Consider the following 21,268-nt stretch of genomic DNA (forward strand, 5'->3'; position numbering starts at 1 on the left):
CCATCCCTAGGCCCAGTCACTTAAGCCCCGCCGCGCCCCTAGCCCTCGTCTCCACCCACTAGGAATTTCAACCAAGCCCCCCTCCCAATCTGGTTCCACCTTTAGCCCCGCCCCCTGGAGTAGTTAAAAAGCCACGCCCCTAGGTCCGGTCTAGCCCCAGCTCCGCCCGTCAGGCCGAGTCATCCAAGTCCAGTCTAGGGTTCTGTTTCTTCTCTGTTTACTCCCAATCATGAAGAAACTAGGATTTCTCATCCACTTGCGGCTGGAACCAGCCTTCGCGCTCCTTCGCACCCTGCTCCTCCCCGCTCCACCCCCTTCACCTCAAGTCCCGCCTCCCAGGCCCCGCCCCACACACCGCTTGCAGCTCCGAAAGAGGACTCTAAGTGCGCTTCTGCGCATGCGCGAGTCGGCAGCCATGTCGCCCTGCCACTCCGCCAGCGTCTGAAGAACATTTTTGCCTCCGTCGGCTTCCTCTCTTGCCCTGCCCCGCCCCTCCTGCACCAGGTCTGGTCCGCGGGAGACTGAGGGCTCGGCTTGAAGATCGGCGGTCTAAGGGCTGCCTCCCTGTCACTCCCTGCCCGGACCCCGCGCCCGGGGCCTCCCGCCGCTGCGGCGCCTCCTCGGAGAGCCCGGGTCAGCTGCCCCTGCGGCCGCGGCTGGTCCCAAACTCACTGAATCGGGAACTCTGGTCTGGGTCCAGAAATCGGAGTGATTCTGATGCAGGCGAGAGTTGGAGAACGAATGTCGTAGTTCATCAGCCTCCGAAAGCTTCCTTTGCTCTCTTTCCAGAAAGGAAGAGCATCTCTGCCATTCGGGTCTCAAGGACAAGTGCCTCAGCCTCGTTCTCTGTGAGCTGATCTGTGGATCGCGGCGAGCCGGGTGAGCACGGGGTGACATTTGCCTCGGCTCGGTCCCCTCCTGTGCCCTTTATGCATTAGTGTTGGTGTCAGGCGCGGTGGTTCACGCCTGTAATCCCAGCACTGTGGGCGGCCGAGGCGGGCGGATCGCTTGAGCCCAGGAGTTTGAGGCTAGCCTGGGCAACATAGCAAGATCCCGTCTCTACCAAAAAAACCCCCAAAAAACAGTAAAATAAAAGGTGCCCTCCTGTGTACCCAGCCACTCGGGAGGCAGAGGTCGCAGTGAGCTGAGATCGCATCACTGCACTCCAGCATAGGCAACAGAGTGAGACCCTGTCTCAAAAAAAATAGATAGTATTTGGTCTCTGGATTTTATACTCTGCCTGTGGACATCAGTTTGATACATTATATTCAGGTAAAAGTGAACTGATGCTTTTTGTTATTAATGATGCATTTGAATCATTTATGTATAGATTGGTTACATTTCACACAGAAAATGTGGTCATCTGTCAGTTTCAATCTTTTCCCTTTTTATTCCTTGCAGTTTCCATTTCTTTACTGCACTTGCCAGGACCTCCAGTACAGTGTCTGACAGAATAGCATATAATTTACATCCTTGTCTTGTTTCTGATTCCAGAAGGAATTATTCTATCATTTCACCATTAAATAGGATGTTTGCTGTAGGTGTTTGTAGTTTTTTTTTTTTTCCCTTTCTTTATTCCTATTTCTTTTTAGAAAATAGGAGTCTCGCTGTGTTGCCTGGGCAGGTCTCGAACTCATGGGCTCTCCGCCTCCCGAAGTGCTGAAATTACAGGCATGAGCCACTGCACCCGGCCTGACCATGTTTTAAACCGCTGATTTTTTTTTCTTTGATTAGTGGATGTAATCAGGTTTTAGATCATTGCTGGAAAGTTGTACTACTTTCTAGAAATGTATTGATTTCTTGTGCATCTTCATATTTATTCCTTAAATTTTTTCTATATTTTCCTTATGATAGCTGTAATTATGATTCATTCTTGTTCATAATTTTTGTTGTTGTTCTTTAAGCCCTGTTGCTCTTAAAATTGCTGAGTTTGTTGCCAGCTGTGGTGGTGCACATCTGTAGTTCCCAGCTGGTGGGAGGCTAAGGCAGGTGGATCGCTAGAGCCTAGGAAATAAGGTCAACCTGGGAACATCAAGAGAGTCTGTCTTAAACAATAAATTAAATTAAAAAAAAAAGTTTTAAAAAGCTGAGTTTGTCAGTTTCATTAGTTTTTCTTTTTGCAACGGATGCTTTTTTTAGCTTTTCTGATTTACTATGTTTTAAAAAATATTATTTTCTATTTTCTTTCTAAACTTTTATGCTGGTCTTTATTCAACCTCATATATCAATAGTCTAGTCTATCAATACCAATTTTTTTTTTTTTGAGACAGAGTCTCACTCTGTCCTCCAAGCTGGAGTGCAGTGGCGCTATCTTGGCTCACTGCAACCTCGGCCTCCTGGGTTCAAACAATTCTCTGCCTCAGCCTCCCAAGTAATGGGGATTATAGGCACCTGCCACCACGCCTGGCTAATTTTTTTGTATTTTTAGTAGAGACGGGTTTCACCATCTTGGCCAGGCTGGTCTTGAACTCCTGACCTTGTGATCCACCCGCCTTGGCCTCCCAAAGTGCTGGGGTTACAGGCATGAGCCACTGTGCCTGGTCAATACTGATTTTTTTTTCCTCTGGGAGTTGATAATGCTTATAAATATATGGTAGATATACTAAACCCTCTGAAATTCCAGCATTATCTGAAACAGTTATTTTAATTTTCTGCTTCTACCCTGCCACATTACCTGTCCTGACTTGCTGAAGATAAATGTTATGTCTCCTTATCCCTATAATGTGCTACATTTTTTATATAGCATGTATCTCTACCTGATGTATTTTGTTTACTTAGTGTCTTACCCCAAAATATTATAACATTCATTTACTTCAGGATTTTTCTTTTTTCTTTTTTTTCCCTATGCCTTATTCCTGGTGACTTCATGTAGTAGGGTCAGGATAAATGTTACCTAAATAAATATGAAACGAAGGAGGTAAGGGCTATAAGGGAAGCATCGTTGCCCAAGACATAGGCCTTAGGAGAAGGAGCTCAAAGATAGCATATTTGATTATTTATTTATTTATTTTGAGACAGAGTCTGGCTCTGTCGCCCAGGCTGGAGTGTAGTGGTGTGATCTTGGCTCACTGCAACCTCCACCTTCTGAGTTCACACAATTCTCCTGGCTCAGCCTCCCGAGTAGCTGGGACTAACAGCTGTGGACCACCATGCCCGGCTAATTTTTGTAGTTTTAGTAGAGACGGGTTTTGCCATTTTGGCCAGGCTGGTCTCGAACTCCTGACCTCATGTGATCCCCCCACCTTTGCCTCCCAAAGTGCTGGGATTACAAGCAAGAGCTACCACACCCAGCATATTTGATTAGAATGCTTCATTTGTCCACTCTCCGTCGTGCCCGATAGGGTTCTAGGCTAAATCCTGGTAAAACTAGGGAATAAGGGGCTTAATAACAATTAAAATGTAAGGTATGTGTTCAGAAATGTACTCACAGGGTGTTTGGGTTTTGAAGACAAATAGGCCTGCATTCATACCCTGCCTCAGCAGCTGTCTAATGGGTTAATATTGAACATGTGGTTAATTGAGTCTAAGATAACTCTAAACTGGTTATAATAATATTTGAATTGCAGAGCTTCTGTGAGAAATAGTCTAAAATGTGGCCATTTCTTTGCAAAGTCATTCTCACATCAGGGTTGCCCAGCTGGCGTATATTGTTACTAATACAGTGAAGAATGTTAGTTTTTTTTTATTGGCTTTTAAAAATGCTACTTGTTCCATTACAGTGGAGGTAACTGTTCATATTTCCTTGTTTGAAATTTGTGCAACAGCCCTGCAGATACCACATCAGGTCTGACACAGGTCAAGTATTTTTGTGTTTGTTTTTTTGAGATGGAGTCTCACCCTGTCACCCAGGCTGGAGTGCAGCGGCTTGATCTCAGCTGGCTGCAACCTCCGCCTTCCGGGTTCAAGCGATTCTCCTGCCTCAGCCTCCTGAGTAGCTGAGATTACAGTCGCGCGTCACCATGCCCGGTTAATTTTTGAATTTTTAGTAAATACATATTGGTCAGGCCAGTCCTGAACTCCTGACCTCGTGATCCACCCACCTCGGCGTCCCAAAGTGCTGGGATCACAGGCATGAGCCACTGCGCTTGGCCAAGTAGTCTTACTCTGCTACTCCTGTACTGTGCAGGCAAATTTAGCATGTTTGTCACAATATAGCGGCCTTCTCTACCTCCTGCATATGGAATTCAATAGGCTGATGCTCGGGCAGGCGCGGTGGCTCACGCCTGTGATCCCAACACTTTGGGAGGCCGAGGCGGGCGGATCACGAGGTCAGGTGATGGAGACCATCCTGGCTAACACGGTGAAACCCCGTCTCTACTAAAAACACACAAAAAAATAGCCGGGCATGGTGGCGGGCACCTGTAGTCCCTGCTACTCCGGAGGCCAAGGCAGGAGAATGAGGTGAACCTGGGAGGCGGAGTTTGCAGTGAGCTGTGAGCCGTGATCGCACCACTGCACTCCAGCCTGGGAGAAAGAGGGAGACTCTGTCTCAAAAAAAAAAAAAAAAAAAAAAAAAAGCTGACGCTCTTTCTCAGGTTTTGGGGACCCTGCAGCTCATGGGGGCAGGGGTAGTGGTCTAGGGCTGAGCAGCAAAGCCTGTTAGCCCGCCAAGTGGTGCAGAAGAAATAAATATTGGGAGTGGAACTCCCAGAAGCCTGGCGTATAAATCAGTGCTTTCTTGAATTTGAGACAGGGAGTGTTTATTCTTGTTGTGGAAGATATTCCTGGATACATTTTATACTTTTTGTTATCATGGGCAAATACACAACCAGACTTTTCTAGTCTTCAGTTAACTTACAAAATAGCACTCTTAACCTCTTCTTTATGATCAGCAAGAACCAGAGCACTGTTTTCTCTCTCTAGGGGGACGTGAGATTGTTCCACTTTCCCACAAGAGCAGCGTATATTTGCGTGTGTGTGTGTGTGTTGAGGGGAGTTGTTACTTGTAATTGATGGGCTGCAACATCCAGGCTCATGAGTGTGGGAATTTTGGGGAAGTCTGGCTTCTCATGTTATCTTCTTTACTTTTAACTTCTCAATATCCTGCTTTTCTTCATGAAAGGGACATGGAGGAAGAAAGAACTGTTGAATTACAGAAAAATAGCATACAGGTAAGTAAAAGGTAATAATTGTCCAAAAGAATATTTCCATTGCACCAGGTCTCCCTCAGTGTTTTAGAGCACAAGTCAGCATTCTGTTTCTATATTGGACCACATACTATTTTAGGCACTGAAGGCCATAGTGTTTCTTTTTTTTTCCAGACAGAGTCTTGCTCTGTCGCCGGGCAGGAGTGCAGTGACACCATCTCGGCTCACTGTAGCCTCCAACTCCCTGGTTCAACCGATTCTCCTGCCTCAGCCTCCCCAGTAGCTGCAACTACAGCCATGTGCCACCACTCCTGGCTAACTTTGTATTTTTAGTAGAGATGGGGTTTCACCATGTTGGCCAGAATGGTCTTGATCTCCTGACCTTGTGATCTGCCCGGCTCAGCCTCCCAAAGTGTTGGGATTACAGGCGTGAGCCGCTGTGTCTGACTGGCCATAGTGTTTCTATTGCAATTCAGCTTTGCCATTTTAGTGCAAAAGCAGCCATAGACAGTAAACACGTTTTATTGTGTTCCAATAAAACTTTATTTATGCATTCAAGTGGCAACTTGGATATAGTCCATGTGCCATAGTTTGTTGACTACTGGCCTAGAATACAAGGAAGTATGACCAGCTGTGGGCCTTGCTTCAAAGTTGTGCTTGTGCAGGCTCCTGGGCCTCTCAGGTTTGTGAGAGGGGGAAAAAATGAAAAGCTTCTATTCTCTCAGTGTATTTTTATTCATTAAAACTCCATGTAGATTTGACCCTGTGTTTAATGTTGTAGTGATTGCTATGGTGGTAACAAAGTAACAGGTGAAGTTATTTCTGTAATAAGGAATCGATGATGTCAATGTGGAAACTATTTCATTTCCAGAGCATTTCTCTCATTTCTTCAATATGCTCTGGACTTTTCTAGGCCATCGTAAGACTGGCATTGGTCACCATCTATGATATTGTGAAATACATATTTGGGGCTGGGCACAGTGGCTCACACCTGTAATCTCAACACTTTGGGAGGCTGAGGTGGGCGGGTTGCCTGAGGTAAGGAGTTCGAGACCAGTCTGGCCAACATGGTGAAACCCTCTCTCTACTGAAAATACCAAAAAAAAAAAAAAAAAAAAAAAAAAAAGGCTGGGCATGGTGGCATGTGCCTGTAATCCCAGCTACTTGGGAGGCTGAGGCAGGGGAATTGCTTGAACCAGGGAGGTGGAGGTTGCAATAAGCTGAGATGGTGCCACTGCACTCCAGCCTGGGCGACAGAGCGAGACACTGTCTCAGAAAAAAAAAAAAAAAACAAAACAATTTGGTTTTCATCCCGTTTCCTAGCACAGAGTTCCTAAAAACCCATCTCTGGAGCAATAAGAGGGTCTTTTGTGTGCTCATGAGATGGTTGGGGTCTGGAAGCCCCTAGAGAGCCTCAGAATGGGGGCTGGTTCAGAAAGACGCAGGCAAGATCAGAGGATTGGGACTTAAATCAGCCATGCCTATGATGGAGCCTCCTTAAAAACTCAAAGGACTGGCTTGAGGAGCTCGTGGATAGCTGGATGTGTGGTGGTTCCTGGAGGGTGGCATGCCAGGAGAGGGCATGGAATCTCTGCGCCACTTCCCACCATCCCTTGGCCTGTCCATCTTTTCATCTGGCTGTTTTATCTGTGTACTTTGTAATGTCCTTGGTGATAAACCAATAAACATGTTTCCCTGCGTTCTGTGAGTTGTTCCAGCATGTTAATCAAACTCAAGGAGAGGGCAGTAGGAGCCCTGATTTTAGCCAGTCAGAAGTAAAACTGACAGCCTTGTAACTTGGGATTGGCATCTGAAGTGGGAGGCAGTTTAGTGGGACCTCCTGTGGAATCTCCAGGTAGACAGTTTCAGAAGCAAATGGTAGGATATTCAGCTGGTGTCCACTGGGGAATTGCTTGGTGTGTGTGGAAAATATCCCCCACACATCTGGTGTCAGAAGTGTTCTGTACAGTATTGAGTGACTATGTAAAAGGGTAGGAAAAACACTTTCTTTTTTCCTAGCTCATTGGCATCAAAGTGTGGGGAGATAAATTTAGTGTTTTTTTGTTTTGTTTTTTTTGTCCAGGCTAGAGTGCAGTGGCATGGTCATGCTCATTGCAGCCTCAACCTCGCGGCTCAAGCAATCCTCCCACCCACCTCAGCGTCTGGAGTAGCTGCCACCATAGGCACATGCCACCACGCCCAGCTATTTAAAAAAAATTTTGGTAGAGACTGATTCTCACCATGTTCTGTTGCCTAGGCTGGTCTTGAACTCTTGGGCTCAAGTAGTCCTTCTGCTTCTGCTTTGGCCCCCTAAAGTGCTGGGATTATAGGCTTCACCCAATTTGCCTGGCAATTTAGTATTTTAGAAGTGTTAAATCTACAAGCCAGGATTTGATCAGTGATGAATTATGTATAGATCGAAAGAGAGATTTGTTGACTGAGTCCTAGAGTAGATGCTGGGATCTTCTGAACTTCCTATGAAATGACTCTCATTTCCTCGATGTTGTCAGCCTCATCTGTCCTCTTGTACACATTCGAGGAATTGTACCTTTCTGAATAGAATTTGTGGTATGTTTTAGGACTCAGTAGTCTTTGAGGATGTGGCTGTGGACTTTACCCAGGAAGAATGGGCTTTGCTGGATCTTGCTCAGAGGAACCTCTACAGAGAGGTGATGCTGGAAAACTTCCAGAACCTGGCCTCACTAGGTAAGAATGGCAAGATTCTTTCATATAGTTGTTTAGAAAGTTATTTTATCTCACTAAATTGACTTTATTCTAGAATTTGGGCTGAGGAATGGGAAGACATTGATAAATAAGACAGATATGGTCACTGACCCCAAGGAACTTACAGTCTAGTGGCTTACCTATGAAAATAAACACCTGCACCGGGCGCGGTGACTCACGCCTGTAATCCCAGCACTTTGGGAGGTCGAGGTGGGCAGATCACCTGAGGTCGGGAGTTCGAGACCAGCCTGAGCAACATGGAGAAACCCCATCCCTACTAAGAATACAAAATTAGCCAGGCGTGGTGGCACATGCCTGTAATCCCAGCTACTTGGGAGGCTGAGGCAGGAAAATCGCTTGAACCCAGGAGGCGGAGGTTGCGGTGAGCCAAGATCACACCATTGCACTCCAGCCTGGGCAACAAGAGTGAAACTCCATCTCAAAAAAAAAAAAAAAAAAAAGAAAGAAAGAAAAATAAACATCTGTATATTGAACTGATGCTTTTTTTTGTGGTTGAAAGCCTTGAGGTTTATTAAGTATCGAAAGTGTGGATATAAACCTCAGCAATCACTGTAGGACACAGGGAGGTGGTTTGCAGTTTGGACATTTTGAGGATTTTACTGCTATCTATGTTCTTTACCCAAAGACTACCAGAACACACCTATAGTTAAACAAGTTGGGTTTATTTTGCAGTGCAGCAAGCAAGAATACATGTCTCTTACATGTCCTAGTAAGAGGGTGTTAGAAAAGACCTATTATAGGATTTGTGCTTCAGTTGAGTGATTTGGGGGTGGGTCTAGGGAAGCAGGCTGTATTAGTTTCCTAGACCTTCTGTAACAAGAGTATCACACACTGGTGGCTAATAACAATGGAAATTTTTTCCTTCGCAGCATTTCCGGAGGCTGGGTTTCTGAAATCAAGGGATCAGCAGGGCCATGTTCTCTCTGAAGGCTCTGGGGGTCGAAAGACTCCCTTTTCTCTTCCTGGCTTCTGGTGATTGCTGGCAATCTTTGGCATTCCTTGACTTATAGATGCATCATTCCATTCTCTGCCTTCATCTTCTTCCCTGAGTCTAAGGAAGAGACTTAGATTTCTAAGTCTCTTTCTCCTTATAAGGACACCAATCATTGGATTTAGGACCCATCCAAATCCAGTTTAACCATGTCTTAACTTGATTATATCTGTAAAGACCCTATTTCTAAATAAGGCAACATTCTGAGGTTCTAAGTGGACTTCTTTTTTTTTTTTTTTTTTTTTTTTTAAGCAGGCTTTATTATTATTTTTAGAGCAGTTTTAGGTTCACAGCTGAATTGAGTGGAAGGTACAGAGATTTCCCATATAACCTCTGGCCCCCCACATGCATAGCCTCCTCTAATAACAACATCCCCCACCAGAGTGGTAAATTTGTTATAACTGATGAAGCTACATTGACATATCATCATTGCCCAGAGTCCATCATTTACATTAGGGTTCACTCTTGGTATTGTACATTCTATGGGTTTGGAAGAATATATAATGACATGTATCCACCATTATAATATCATACAGAATAGTTTCACTGCTGTAAAAATCCTCTGTGCTCTATCAATTCATCCCTCCTTTCTTCCCACTTAAATCTTGGCAACCACTGATCTTACCGTTTCCATAATGTTGTTGCCTTCTGCAAAATGTCATAGAGTTGGAATCATGCAGTATGTAGCCTTTTCAGATTGGCTTCTTTCACTTAGCAATATACATTTAAGATTCCTCCATGTCTTTTCATGGCTTGAGAGCTCATTTCTTTGTACTGCTAATATTCTGTTGTCCGGATGTACCACCATTTATCCATTGACCTACTGAAGGACTTCTTGGTTGCTTACACGTTTTGGTAGTTATAAATAAAGCTACTGTGAACATTGGTGTGCAGGTTTTTACGTGGACATAAGTTTTCAACTCCTTTGGGTAAAAGGAGTGCAATTCAGTTGCTGGATTTTATGGTAAGAGGATGTTTAATTTTATAAGAAACTGCCAAACTGTCTTCCAAAGTGGCTATACCATCTTGCATTCCAACCGGCAATGAATGAGAGTTCCTGTTGCTCCTCATCCTCACCAGCATTTGTTGAATGTTCAGGATTTTGGCCATTCTAATAGGTGTGTAGTGGTGCCTTGTTTTAATTTGCATTTCCCTGATGACTTATGATGTTGAACATCTTTTCGTATGCTTATTTGCCATCTGTATATGTTCTTTGGTGAGGTGTCTGTAAAGGTCTTTGGCTCATTTTGTCTTTTTTTTTTTTTTAAACATTGTTGAGTTTTAAGAGTTCTCCGAATATATATATATTTTTCTGTATGAAATCTGATACTGTCTTCATATATTTTTGATAACAGTTCCTTCTCAGATATGTTTTTTGCAAATATTTTCTCCCCGGCTGTAGCTTATATTTCCATTCTCTTGACATTGTCTTTCAGAGGGCAGAAATTTTTAATGTTCATGAAGTTTGGTTATTGATTCTTTGTTTTATGGATCATGCTTTAGCATTATATCTAAAATATCATTGCCAGGGTGTGGTGGCACATGCTGGTAGTCCCAGTTACTTGGGAGGTGGAGGCTGGAGGATCACTTGAGTCTAGGAGTGTGAGGCTGCCATGAGCTATGATCACACCACTACTATAGCCTGGGTGATAAAGTGAGACCCTGTCTCTTAAAAAAAATTAAAAATGTCATTGCCAAACAGAAGGTCATCTAGATTTTTCTCCTGTTATCTTCTAGGAGTTTTCTAGCTTTGCATTTTACAGTGAGGTCTGTGACCCATTCTGAGTTAACTTTTGTGAAGGATCTAAGGCCTCTGTCTAGATTTATTGTTTTGCTTGTGGATGTCCAGTTGTTCCAGTACTATCTTTTCTCCATTGTATTGCCTTTGCTATTCTGTCAAGGTAAGCTGACTATATCAGTGTGGCTCTGTTTCTGAACCCACTATGCTTTTCCATTGATCAATTTGAACATAAATTTTGAGGGGACGTTCAGCCTAGTGACACACGGCAGTCCTTTTAGATTGGTTGCTGACAGAAAGTGGATAGTATTGCTGATTGCTGACAGTATTATTCAGTAATACTCTATTATTGAGTATGTTGTGGGTGGCATGAAGTCTTTAGACAAAATTATGAGGTAACCTTGTTTTGTTTCATTTTATCATGATTTCAGAGTAACTTTATCGAAGATTGGTATTTTGTGAGATTATTTATATTCAATAGGAGAACAAAATGTCCCAGTTGTGACTGACTGACCAGCTTGGAATGAAATTGAGGTTTAGGTGTGAACATTAGATCAGTTCTGTATGTCAGAGGCTGCTTCCTCCTGCCACCTCACCTTTTTTTTTTTTGAGATGGCGTCTCACTTTGTCACCCAGGCTAGAGTACAGTGGCACAATCTCGGCTCACTGCAACCTCCACCTCCCAGGTTCAAGCAATTCTCCTGCCTCAGACTCCTGAGTAGCTTGTATTACAGGCGTGCTTTACCATACCCTGCTAATTTTGTATTTTTAGTAGAGAGAGTTTCACCATGTTGGTCAGGCTGGTCTTGAACCCCTGGCCTTGTGATCCACCTGCCTCGGCCTTGCAAAGTGCTGGGATTACAGGCATGAGCCACTGCGCCTGGCCTGTCACCTCTCCTTTAAAAAAAAAAAAAAAATTGACATTGTGTTGCAGTTAAACTCACAGAATATCAGAAGACTAAAGTTTTGTTTCTGTCTCATGGAAATGTTTGTGATTCTTCATTATTTTCCCTTGTGATATGCCTTTCTGCTTGTGCAGGGTATCTGCTACACACACCCCATCTGATCTGCCAGTGGGAACAAGAGGAAGACCTGCAGACAGTGAAGACAGAACTTATCCAGGTCATCTTTATGGGAGAGCACCAGGAAGGCAAGAATCCTTGGGAGAAACTGCTTTGGTTGGGGGAAAAATATCAACTTAAAATCAAAAACAAAAACAAACTTTGTTTTATATGAGGAAGCTCATCTTCCACGGATATCTCAGATGACTATTTTGACTTTTTATCAGTCCTGTCACATTTTCCTTGTTCTTGGCAAAGACCTTCCACGTTTCCTCTTTGTAAGGTAGCATTTGGTCATGTGCATTCTATCCAATTTCTGTTTTGTTCTCCTAATACTATCTTAGTTATGTTAGTTTCAATCTTCATAGAATTATTTCTTAGTTAATTGCTTACCATTTTGACCCTTGCGCCTATTAATGCCAAAGTCCTGAAAAAGCCACTCTGCAAAAAGTCCTTTGCTCACAGAAGCTTTCACTTTTTCTGTTTCAGGTTTTGAGACTCAACTTAAAACTAATGAATCAGTTGCTCCACAAGATATCTGTGGAGAAAAAATATCCAATGAACAAAAAATAGTAAGATTCAAAAGGAATGATTCCTGGTTCTCCAGTTTACATGAAAACCAGGAGTCCTGTGGTATTGATGATCAGAACAAAAGCCATGAGAGACATTTGAGGTGAGTGCCATTCGTGAGAAGGAGAAAGTGTCTCAGGAGAGAATCTTAAAGTCATGAAATTTAAGAAATATGTATATATTAACAAGCCTAGAACAAAGATTGTGGCTTGAGAAAGAATTTTCATGAGTTAATTTTTTTTTCCACAAATGAGACCGAGATTTTGAATGTTTGACACATACTTCAGTTGTAAACAATTATCAGAAAAATCCCGTGAGTCAGTAACTGGGTGACAGTATTGGCTATGGTACAACTCTCTGTGAGAACTTTCAGCTTGTAACTTGACAGAAGAGCAGAAAAAATACGCATTCACTGAAATTGGTAGATATTTCTTACTAATAATGTGTCTTTTATTTTTAAAAGAAATCATATGGTAGAGAACATCTATGAATGTTGTGAAGAAAATCAAGATGGACAGACTTTCAGCCAAGTTCCAAATCTTGATTCACTCAAGAGAAATACTGAAGTAAAATCCTATGAATGCCATGAGTGTGGAAAGGCCTTCGTGGATCATTCATCCCTTAAGAATCACATCAGGTCTCATACTGGAAGCAAACCCTATCAGTGCAAGGAATGTGGGAAGGCCTTCCATTTTCTTGCTTGTTTCAAGAAGCATATGAAAACCCCCACTGAAGAGAAGCCCTACGAATGTAAGGAGTGTACCAAGGCCTTCAGTTGTTCCTCATTCTTTAGGGCACATATGAAGATTCACGTTGGAAAGACAAACCATGAATGTAAGGAATGTGGGAAAGCTTTTAGTTGTTCCTCATCGCTCACAGAACACAAAAGAATTCATAGTGGAGATAAGCCTTATGAATGTAAGGAATGTGGGAAGGCCTTCAGTTGTTCCTCCTCACTCTCCAAACACAAAAGAATTCACAGTGGAGATAAGCCATATGAATGTAAAGAATGTGGGAAGGCCTTTAGCTCTTCCTCTCACCTTATAATACATATAAGAATTCACACTGGAGAGAAGCCTTATGAATGTAAAGAGTGTGGGAAGGCCTTCAGCGAGTCCTCAAAACTCACTGTACATGTCAGGACACATACTGGAGAGAAACCCTACAAATGTAAGGAATGTGGGAAAGCCTACAATTGTCCCTCCTCCTTAAGTATCCATATAAGAAAACACACTGGAGAAAAACCCTATGAATGTCTGGAATGTGGAAAGGCCTTCTACCTCCCCACTTCCCTTAATACACATGTGAAAAATCAAAGTCGAGAGAAACCCTATGAATGTAAGGAATGTGGGAAGGCCTTTAGTTGTCCCTCGTCCTTTAGAGCACATGTGAGAGACCACACTGGAAAGATACAGTATGAATGTAAGGAGTGTGGGAAGACCTTTAGTCGTTCCTCGTCCCTCACCGAACACCTAAGAACTCACAGCGGAGAGAAGCCGTATGAATGTAAGGAATGTGGGAAAGCCTTTATTAGTTCTTCCCACCTTACAGTACATATCAGAACTCACACTGGAGAGAAACCCTATGAATGTAAGAAATGTGGGAAAGCCTTTATTTATCCCTCAGCCCTTAGGATCCACATGAGAACGCACACTGGGGAAAAACCCTATGAATGTAAGGAATGCGGGAAAGCATTTCGTCATTCTTCATACCTTACTGTACATGCAAGAATGCACACCGGAGAGAAACCCTTTGAATGTCTGGAATGTGGAAAAGCCTTCAGTTGTCCCTCTTCCTTTCGAAGGCATGTGAGAAGCCACACTGGAGAGAAGCCCTATGAATGTAAAGAATGTGGGAAAGCCTTTGTTTGTCCTGCCTACTTTAGAAGACATGTGAAAACTCACACTAGAGAAAACATACAAATGTAAGGAATATGGGAATGTCTGCAAAGCTTCAGATCCTAGGCAACTTGTGAGATCTCATACTGTGGAGACACCCTGTGAATGTAAGAAAGTAGGAAATGGTTGCTCATCGTTTTGAAGATTTGAGGACACTTTAGAGAAACCCTGTGTATGTAAATCATGTACTGAAAACTTTATGAACATTGCTTATTATATATAAGAAAATTCATACTAGAAATGAAGATCAGTGCCTCATCCTTAAAGTAGACTGTTGGCTCTTTGATTACCAGTGTTTTCTGATAGGAACATTTAAGGTAATAAATTTACCTTTTCAGCTCCAGCCACATACCTTTAATATGAGGTGCTTTAATTTTGGTTCTGATATAAATATGATGTCCATGACAAAATCTTTTGGATCCATGGAGGATATGAAAAAATTTTTCTGTATAGGCAGGAGTGGTCTTTTTTTTAAAAAGTGGTTTCTAATTAATGTTCATTGTTCTTTAAATGGGTAGTCACTATAATATTGACACTTTGGTTTTTGTTGATGCTTTGTTTTTAGTCTACATGGCAGATAGTAGAACTTGCCCACTCAATATTTTTCTTCCTATTCTTCTTCCTAAGAGAGACGTTAGAGTTTCTGAAATGATCAATTTTTACTGTTTAAAGCTTTTATTGTCTAGTGAGTAATTTCAGCAGAAATTAATTTAATATGCTATTTTTATATTTTATTCTTTGTCCTTGCTCGTGGCTGGGAATTGGATTCAGTGTTTTGAGTGTAAAAATTGTATTACATTAACTACATTTCCCAAAATCACTTTTTTCTCCAGTTCTAGGTTAGACTTGTCTAATATAAGAGTTTGTATGAGATTTGGAAGGCATAAGGGAAGAAAAAGCCATTATGCTATGTTTAGTGGGGCCATCAGACAGGGAGACAGAGGTATAAAGGCCTGGTGACCTCTAGTTTTCAGCTCATTTTTTGGATTGTTGGACTCATTGATCAATATTTGCTCAAAACTGAATGTTATAGCTGGGCATGATGGTGCATGCCTGTGGTCACAGCTACTCAGGAGGCTGAGGCAGGAGGATCACTTGAGCCCAGGAGTTTGAGGCTGCAGTTAACTATGATCATGCCACTGCACTCTAACCTGAGTGACAGAGTGAGACCCTTTCTCAAAAACAAAACAAAACAAAAAACCAAACATTAAATGCTTGCTTGACTTCAGTGTCCTCCAAGGCAGCATCTCTACAGCTATCACTATATACAACTTCTTGGATTTTCTGGCAAGCTCTGGCATTGCCATTTTGCTTGTGTTGCAGTCTGTCTTACACAGTCCAATCGCATCATGTCGCGCTATTCATGGGGAAAAGATAGTTTTGCAAGTCTCAAAAGCAAGAGCTGGCTGGGTGCGGTGGCTCACGCCTGTAATCCCAGCACTTAGGGAGGCCAAGGCGGGCGGATCACGAGGTCAGGAGATCGAGATCATCCTGAGTAACACAGTGAAACCCCATCTCTACTAAAAATACAAAAAATTAGCTGGGCGTGGTGATGGGCACCTGTAGTCCCAGTTACTCGGGAAGCTGAGGCAGGAGGGTGGCGTGAACCCGGGAGGCAGAGCTTGCAGTGAGCCGAGATCGCGCCACTGCACTCCAGCCTGGGCGACGGAGCAAGACTATGTCTCAAAAAAAAAAAAAAAAAAAAAAGAAAGAAAAGCAAGAGCTGTGGAGAGTGAGGGAAGTTACCCTTGGTAATTGAGGTAAGCATCCACAGGGTGTCACCCTGTTTAAATGGAGGAAGATTTATACTTCAAACCTTTAAACAGGAAAGATTTTACTGCCTTTTTTTTTTTTTAATGTAAGAAGATGAATTGCTTCAGGTACCTTTAGCTACAGTATTATATTTTCCCTTTAAAAGTATAACTCTACTACTATGACGTTTTCCCTCCTATTTTCCCTTTAAAAGTGTAACTCTACTATTTCCCCTTAATCACTTTTTATTTTGTTACACATACACTAACATGCATGAAGTATGCCAATCTTCAATGTACAGCTTAATGAAATTTCATGTATGTATATGTCCTGGTAAACACAGAACATTTCCAAGACTTTAGGAAGTTCCTTCTTCCTCTTTGTCTCAGTGATTAATTACTCCACAAGGCAACCACAATTTTGACTCTTACTATAATTGACTTGGTGTGCTTGTTCTTGATTTTCATCTAAATGTTAAAATACAATCTGTACAGTTATGTGTTTTGGCTTCTTTTGCTCAACATAATGTGTAGTTTGACTTTTAATTGTTCTTTTGATAGCTATATGGGCTTATTTATCTTGGTAAGTGCTATATGCGCAGGAATGAATTTTCTGAATCATAGGGTAGACTTTAAGTTTAGTTTTGGTAGGTATTCCAGTTTCCAAAAAATATTGATTCCACCAATAATCCCCTAAACAATGCATGAAAGTTCCAGTTGTTTGACACACCTGTCCAGCACTTTCTGATTGTAGTCATCCAGCAGAGGGTATGCATTTACCTGATGTGTAATGATTTTGACTACTTTTCGACGTGCTTATTGGCTATCTGGATTTTTTTTTTGTGAGGGCACCTGTTGAAACATTTCCCCCATTTATGGTGTCTTTTCTTTTTTTTCTTTTTTTGAGACGGACTCTTGCACCTAGGTCAGAGAGCAGTGGCATGATCTTGCTCACTGCAATCTCTGCTTGCTGGGTTCAAGTGATTCTCCTGTCTCAGCCTCCTGAGTAGCTGGGATTACAGGCATGTGCCACCACACCTGGCTAAGTTTTGTATTTTTTTTTAGTAGAGACAGGGTTTCACCATGTTGGCCAGGTTGGTCTTGGACTTCTGACCTCAGGTGATCCGCCCACCTCAGCCTCCCAAAGTGCTAGGATTATAGGCATGAGCCACCACACCCAGATTTATGGTTCCTTTTTTTTTTAAAAAAAGTAAAGGGCTTCCTTCTGGTTACTTGTCCTTTATTGTATGTATATATATCTATATCTAGGTACACATGCATAGATATGTATAAACTATGTATCATATATTACATATATACATAAAATATATACATTACATATACATACATTACAGATAACATTTCCCAATCTCTGTCTTGTCTTTTTATTCTTTAAAGGGAATTGTTGGTTGAAATAATTTATTACTAAAAAGTCCTGGGGTATAATGAGCTTCAGGCATGGCTAAATTCAGGGGCTAAAAAAATGTTCTATAGTTGAATTCTGTCTCCCTGTCCTGGCTGTGCATCCTCCTGCATTAGCATTTCTTCCAAGCAGGTTGTCTCTTCATAGCAGGCCCCAGAAACTCTGGCTACTTTCTTCCCAGCTTAAAGTCTCAGGGAGAAAAGAGTGATTGTCTTTTTCAACAGTTCCAATATGATGATCAGAATTGAATCTAGTTGGCTCTGACGGGCTCACTTGCCCACTGTACTCTAGTCACTGGCCTGGGGAATGTAATACTCTCACTTGTTTAGGGTTCGTGCCCGTGCTTATCCAGAAACTGGGTTAGAGTCTGCACTGACTGAATCATAGGGTCCTAGCAATTTGGGGGCATATGCAGAGGGGAGGAGGCAGGAGTGGGCAGGTAGGATCTGAAAGCAGTGGTAATACTGTTAGCTGTTATGCTGGTCTTAGCAGCAAGTAGGAACTGTGAAGTCTGGGAAATCAGCCAGGGTTAGGTAGTTCCTAAAGAGCATTTTAGAAAGGTCAGGTATCATCCGTTAACGTGTTTAGATTGCTAAAGATTGCTGCTCGGCCGGGCACAGTGGCTGACTCCTATAATCCCAGCACTTTGGGAGGCCGAGGCGGGCGGATCACCTGAGGTTGGGAGTTTGAGACCAGCCTAGCCAACATGGTGAAACACTGTCTCTACAAGAAACATTAGCCAGGCGTGGTGGCCTGTGCTTGTAATCTCAGCTACTCAGGAGGCTGGGCCAGGAGAATCACTTGAACCCGGGAGGTGGAGGTTGCAGGTAGCCAAGATTGTGCCCGTGCACTCCAGCCTGGGCAACAGAGTGAGACTCTGTGTCAAAAAAAAAAAAAAAAAAAGATTGCTGCTTAATCTTTAATGAGCATAAAGATCAACTTGAGATCTGACACCTGTTTAAGAATTATTTGCCTGGACCAAGGTAATGAATCTATTATCCTATGTTTCCTTCTAGATTCTTTATTGTTTTTTAATGTAGGTCTGTGATCTACTTTGAATAATTTTTTGTAGCATGTGAGGTGGGATCAAGGTATGTGTATATAGATTTATCAAAGAGACCATGGTTTCCTCTCTGCTTAGGCGATCTCTGCCCCTTGGTTCATTTGTCTTTTCTTGCATCAGTAGCATACGATCTTAATTTATGTTGCTTTGTAGTATTTTTGGAAATCTGGTAGTGAAAGCCTTCCAACTTTTTTATTCTTTAAGATTGTCTTGCCTTCTCTGTTTCCCATGTTTTCCAAATTAATTTTGGAATCTCAGGATTTTCACAAATGAATTTTTGATACTATGCCTATAATTGCATTGATTTTGTAAAATAACCTAAGGATAATTGACATCTTTACAATATCGAGTTTTCCAATTGATGAGTATGGTATAATTGTCCATTTACATAGGTTGTCTTTAACTTTTCTCAAGAGTGTTTTATAGTTTTAATTGTAGAAATCTTGATTTGTTTAATTTATTTCTAGGTTTATTTTGCTTTGTATTTTTTTTTCCCAGTGTTTTTGGCTAGTACATAGAATTGCAATATCTTTTTGTATATTGACTTTATAGGTGGTGACATTTATAAGTTCAATTATTTATTCCAATACTTTGTGGATTATTTTGGATTTTCTATATATATAATCCTGTTAATACCAATAAAAGAAAGTCTTACCTAATTTCTAAACTTTATTTTTTGCTAATTTTTCTTGCCTTATTTCTTTAGAGTAACAAATAGAAATGATGAAAATGAATATCTTTGCCCTGTTTCTGAACTTAGGGAAATGTGTTTAATATTTCACCATTAAGTATGACACTACCTAGAAGTTTTTTTACAAATAACCTTTATCGAATTAAGGGAATTCTGTTTTGTTCTTGGATCGTTAAGATTGTTTCATAAAAATCATGAATGGACATTAGATTTTATCTAGTGTCTTCTCTGCATGTATCAAGGTCTTTTAAGAAATCCTTGTCAATCCTGAGAGGTCTGGAAAAGAAATTCTTAAATCTGTTAATAAAGTGAATTATATATTCCTTTATTTTCATATGGTAAAACAACAGCTATTACTGGAATAAACCACACTTGGATATGGTTTATTAGCCTTTTCGTTTTTGCTAGATTCAATGTTACTTTTTAAAAAGTATTTCTGTGTCTATGTTAATGAGAAGGTTGTCCTGTGATTTCTTTTATCATAATATACTTGTCTGTTTTGTATCAGGTTTATGTTGTCTCATTAAAGTTGAAAACTATTCTGAAAGGCTGTATAAAATCACAGCTCACTGCAGCCTCGACCTCCTGGGCTCAAATGACCCTCTTACCTCAGCCTCCTGAATAGCTGTGACTACAGGCATGCGCCACCATACCCAGCTTTTTTTTTTTTTTTTTTTTTTTTGTATTTTTTGTAGAGAGAGGGTTTTGCCATGTTGCCCAGGCTAGTCTTGAGCTCCTAGGCTCAAGTGATCTGCCCACCTTGGCCTCTCAAAATACTAGGTTTACAGATATAAGCCACCATGCCTGGCTGTGACCTTTCTTTCAATAGGTCCTTTTTTTCTTTTCTTTTTTTTGAGACGAAATCTCGCTGCTCTGTCGCCCAGGCTGGAGTGCAGTGGCGCGATCTCGGCTCACTGCAAGCTCCACCTCCCGGGTTCATGTCATTCTCCTGCCTCAGCTTCTTGAGTAGCTGGGACTACAGGCGCCTGCCACCACGCCTGGCTAATTTTTTTTTGTATTTTTAGTAGAGACAGGGTTTCACCTTGTTAGCCAGGATGGTCTCGATCTCCTGACCTCATGATCCACCCGCCTCGGCCTCCAAAAGTGCTGGGATTACAGGTGTGAGCCACCGCGCCTGGCTGGTCCTTTTTTTCTTTCTCCTTCAGAAGGTAGTTTCATCCCATGGTCCAAGTACCTTGACTTTCACTACCATATTCTAGAAAATTAATGCCCCCATTTCCTCACTCTTTATATATTCATGCCCTTTGCTGTGTGACTTGTTTTGGGCAATGTGACGTTAACCAGTAAAATATGACCAGAGGCTTTAAACATGCTTGTGTAGTTGGGTTTGCTAACTTTAGCACTTGTGGCACTACTACAGATGCAAGAGTAGCTCAGTGGCTCAGTGAACCCAATGCAGATCAACTCCCAGATTTGTGAGCTAAATACATACATGATGTTTTGTCTCTGGGATTTTTGTGATCATTTGTTAGGCAGCACATTGGAGCAAGAGCTAACTGATACACAGGCTAACAACTCCCAACTTCAAATCATGGCTCAGACTCCTCCTCTTAGCTCCAGACATGTATTTGCATGGCTAATAATCATCTTAAAAATAACATGCCCCAAATAGAACTTTTCTTTAGCAAGCCACCCTTATCATACCTGTTCCACCCTTATAAATGACACCATACTCCCAACTCAGATTTATGACTAGTTCTGGATTGCTTCCTTTATGGCGACTGACACTTCATAATGACTCAAACATTTGTAAAATGAATGAGTACAGTTATCTAAGTGTTCTGCTACTAGAATATATAGGACACAGTATTCTGGTCAGACCTGTCTTCAAATTCACTATCTACACTAAGTCTTGTGAAATACGATAAGACTTCTAAACCCAGTACCACACTCTGTAAGAGGCCCAAAGTACCCAGAGAAGCTTCTCAATTAGTTGTGTTTCTGTTATCTTCCTCAATCATAAAATTATTGGCTAATATGTTAAAATATGAAAGATGTTAAAAAATAAGGAATAAGAACCCGTCTATGTTTAGTCTTGGGCAGATAGATTATCAACATTGGCTGGAAATGAAAGCCACTCAATATCACCAGAAATGCATATAGGAAGTGATACTAGCATGGCTAGGGTGGAAGCAGGGACTAAATCCTGTGGGATCAGAAACACTTCTTCCATTATCCTAAGTTCTTATTTTATTTAATTAATTAATTTTTTTGAGATGGAGTCTCACT

The 21,268-nt window shown here is 41.7% G+C and overlaps 1 protein-coding gene across 4 annotated transcripts; it reads left to right on the top strand.

Annotated features, from left to right (window-relative positions):
- The first annotated feature begins 117 nt into the window (after positions 1-117).
- On the top strand, positions 118-19,527 carry ZNF699 (zinc finger protein 699). Of its 4 annotated transcripts, XM_007995158.3 has the most exons (6): positions 118-879; positions 5,063-5,111; positions 7,667-7,793; positions 11,601-11,711; positions 12,112-12,295; positions 12,656-19,527. In XM_007995158.3, the coding sequence occupies exons 2-6, from the start codon at positions 5,067-5,069 to the stop codon at positions 14,118-14,120; spliced, it is 1,932 nt and encodes a 643-aa protein (XP_007993349.3). In that variant the 5' UTR covers positions 118-879; positions 5,063-5,066; the 3' UTR covers positions 14,121-19,527. The 4 variants fall into 4 exon arrangements, with proteins under 4 accessions (XP_007993349.3, XP_007993351.3, XP_007993350.3 ...); XM_007995160.3 differs by lacking the exon at positions 7,667-7,793 and having other exon boundaries at positions 119-879; XM_007995159.3 differs by lacking the exon at positions 5,063-5,111 and having other exon boundaries at positions 119-879.
- Positions 19,528-21,268: the final 1,741 nt, after the last annotated feature.

Source organism: Chlorocebus sabaeus, chromosome 6 (assembly GCF_047675955.1).
Source record: "Chlorocebus sabaeus isolate Y175 chromosome 6, mChlSab1.0.hap1, whole genome shotgun sequence".
NCBI lineage: Eukaryota > Metazoa > Chordata > Mammalia > Primates > Cercopithecidae > Chlorocebus > Chlorocebus sabaeus.

Coding starts and splice junctions, on each gene's coding strand:
- ZNF699 (XM_073016991.1), top strand. CDS start 4,953: ATGGGCTGCAACATCCAGGCTCATGAGTGTGGGAATTTTGGGGAAGTC. Junction 5,112..7,666: donor TACAGAAAAATAGCATACAG/GTAAGTAAAAGG, acceptor GGTATGTTTTAG/GACTCAGTAGTCTTTGAGGA. Junction 7,794..11,600: donor CCAGAACCTGGCCTCACTAG/GTAAGAATGGCA, acceptor CTGCTTGTGCAG/GGTATCTGCTACACACACCC.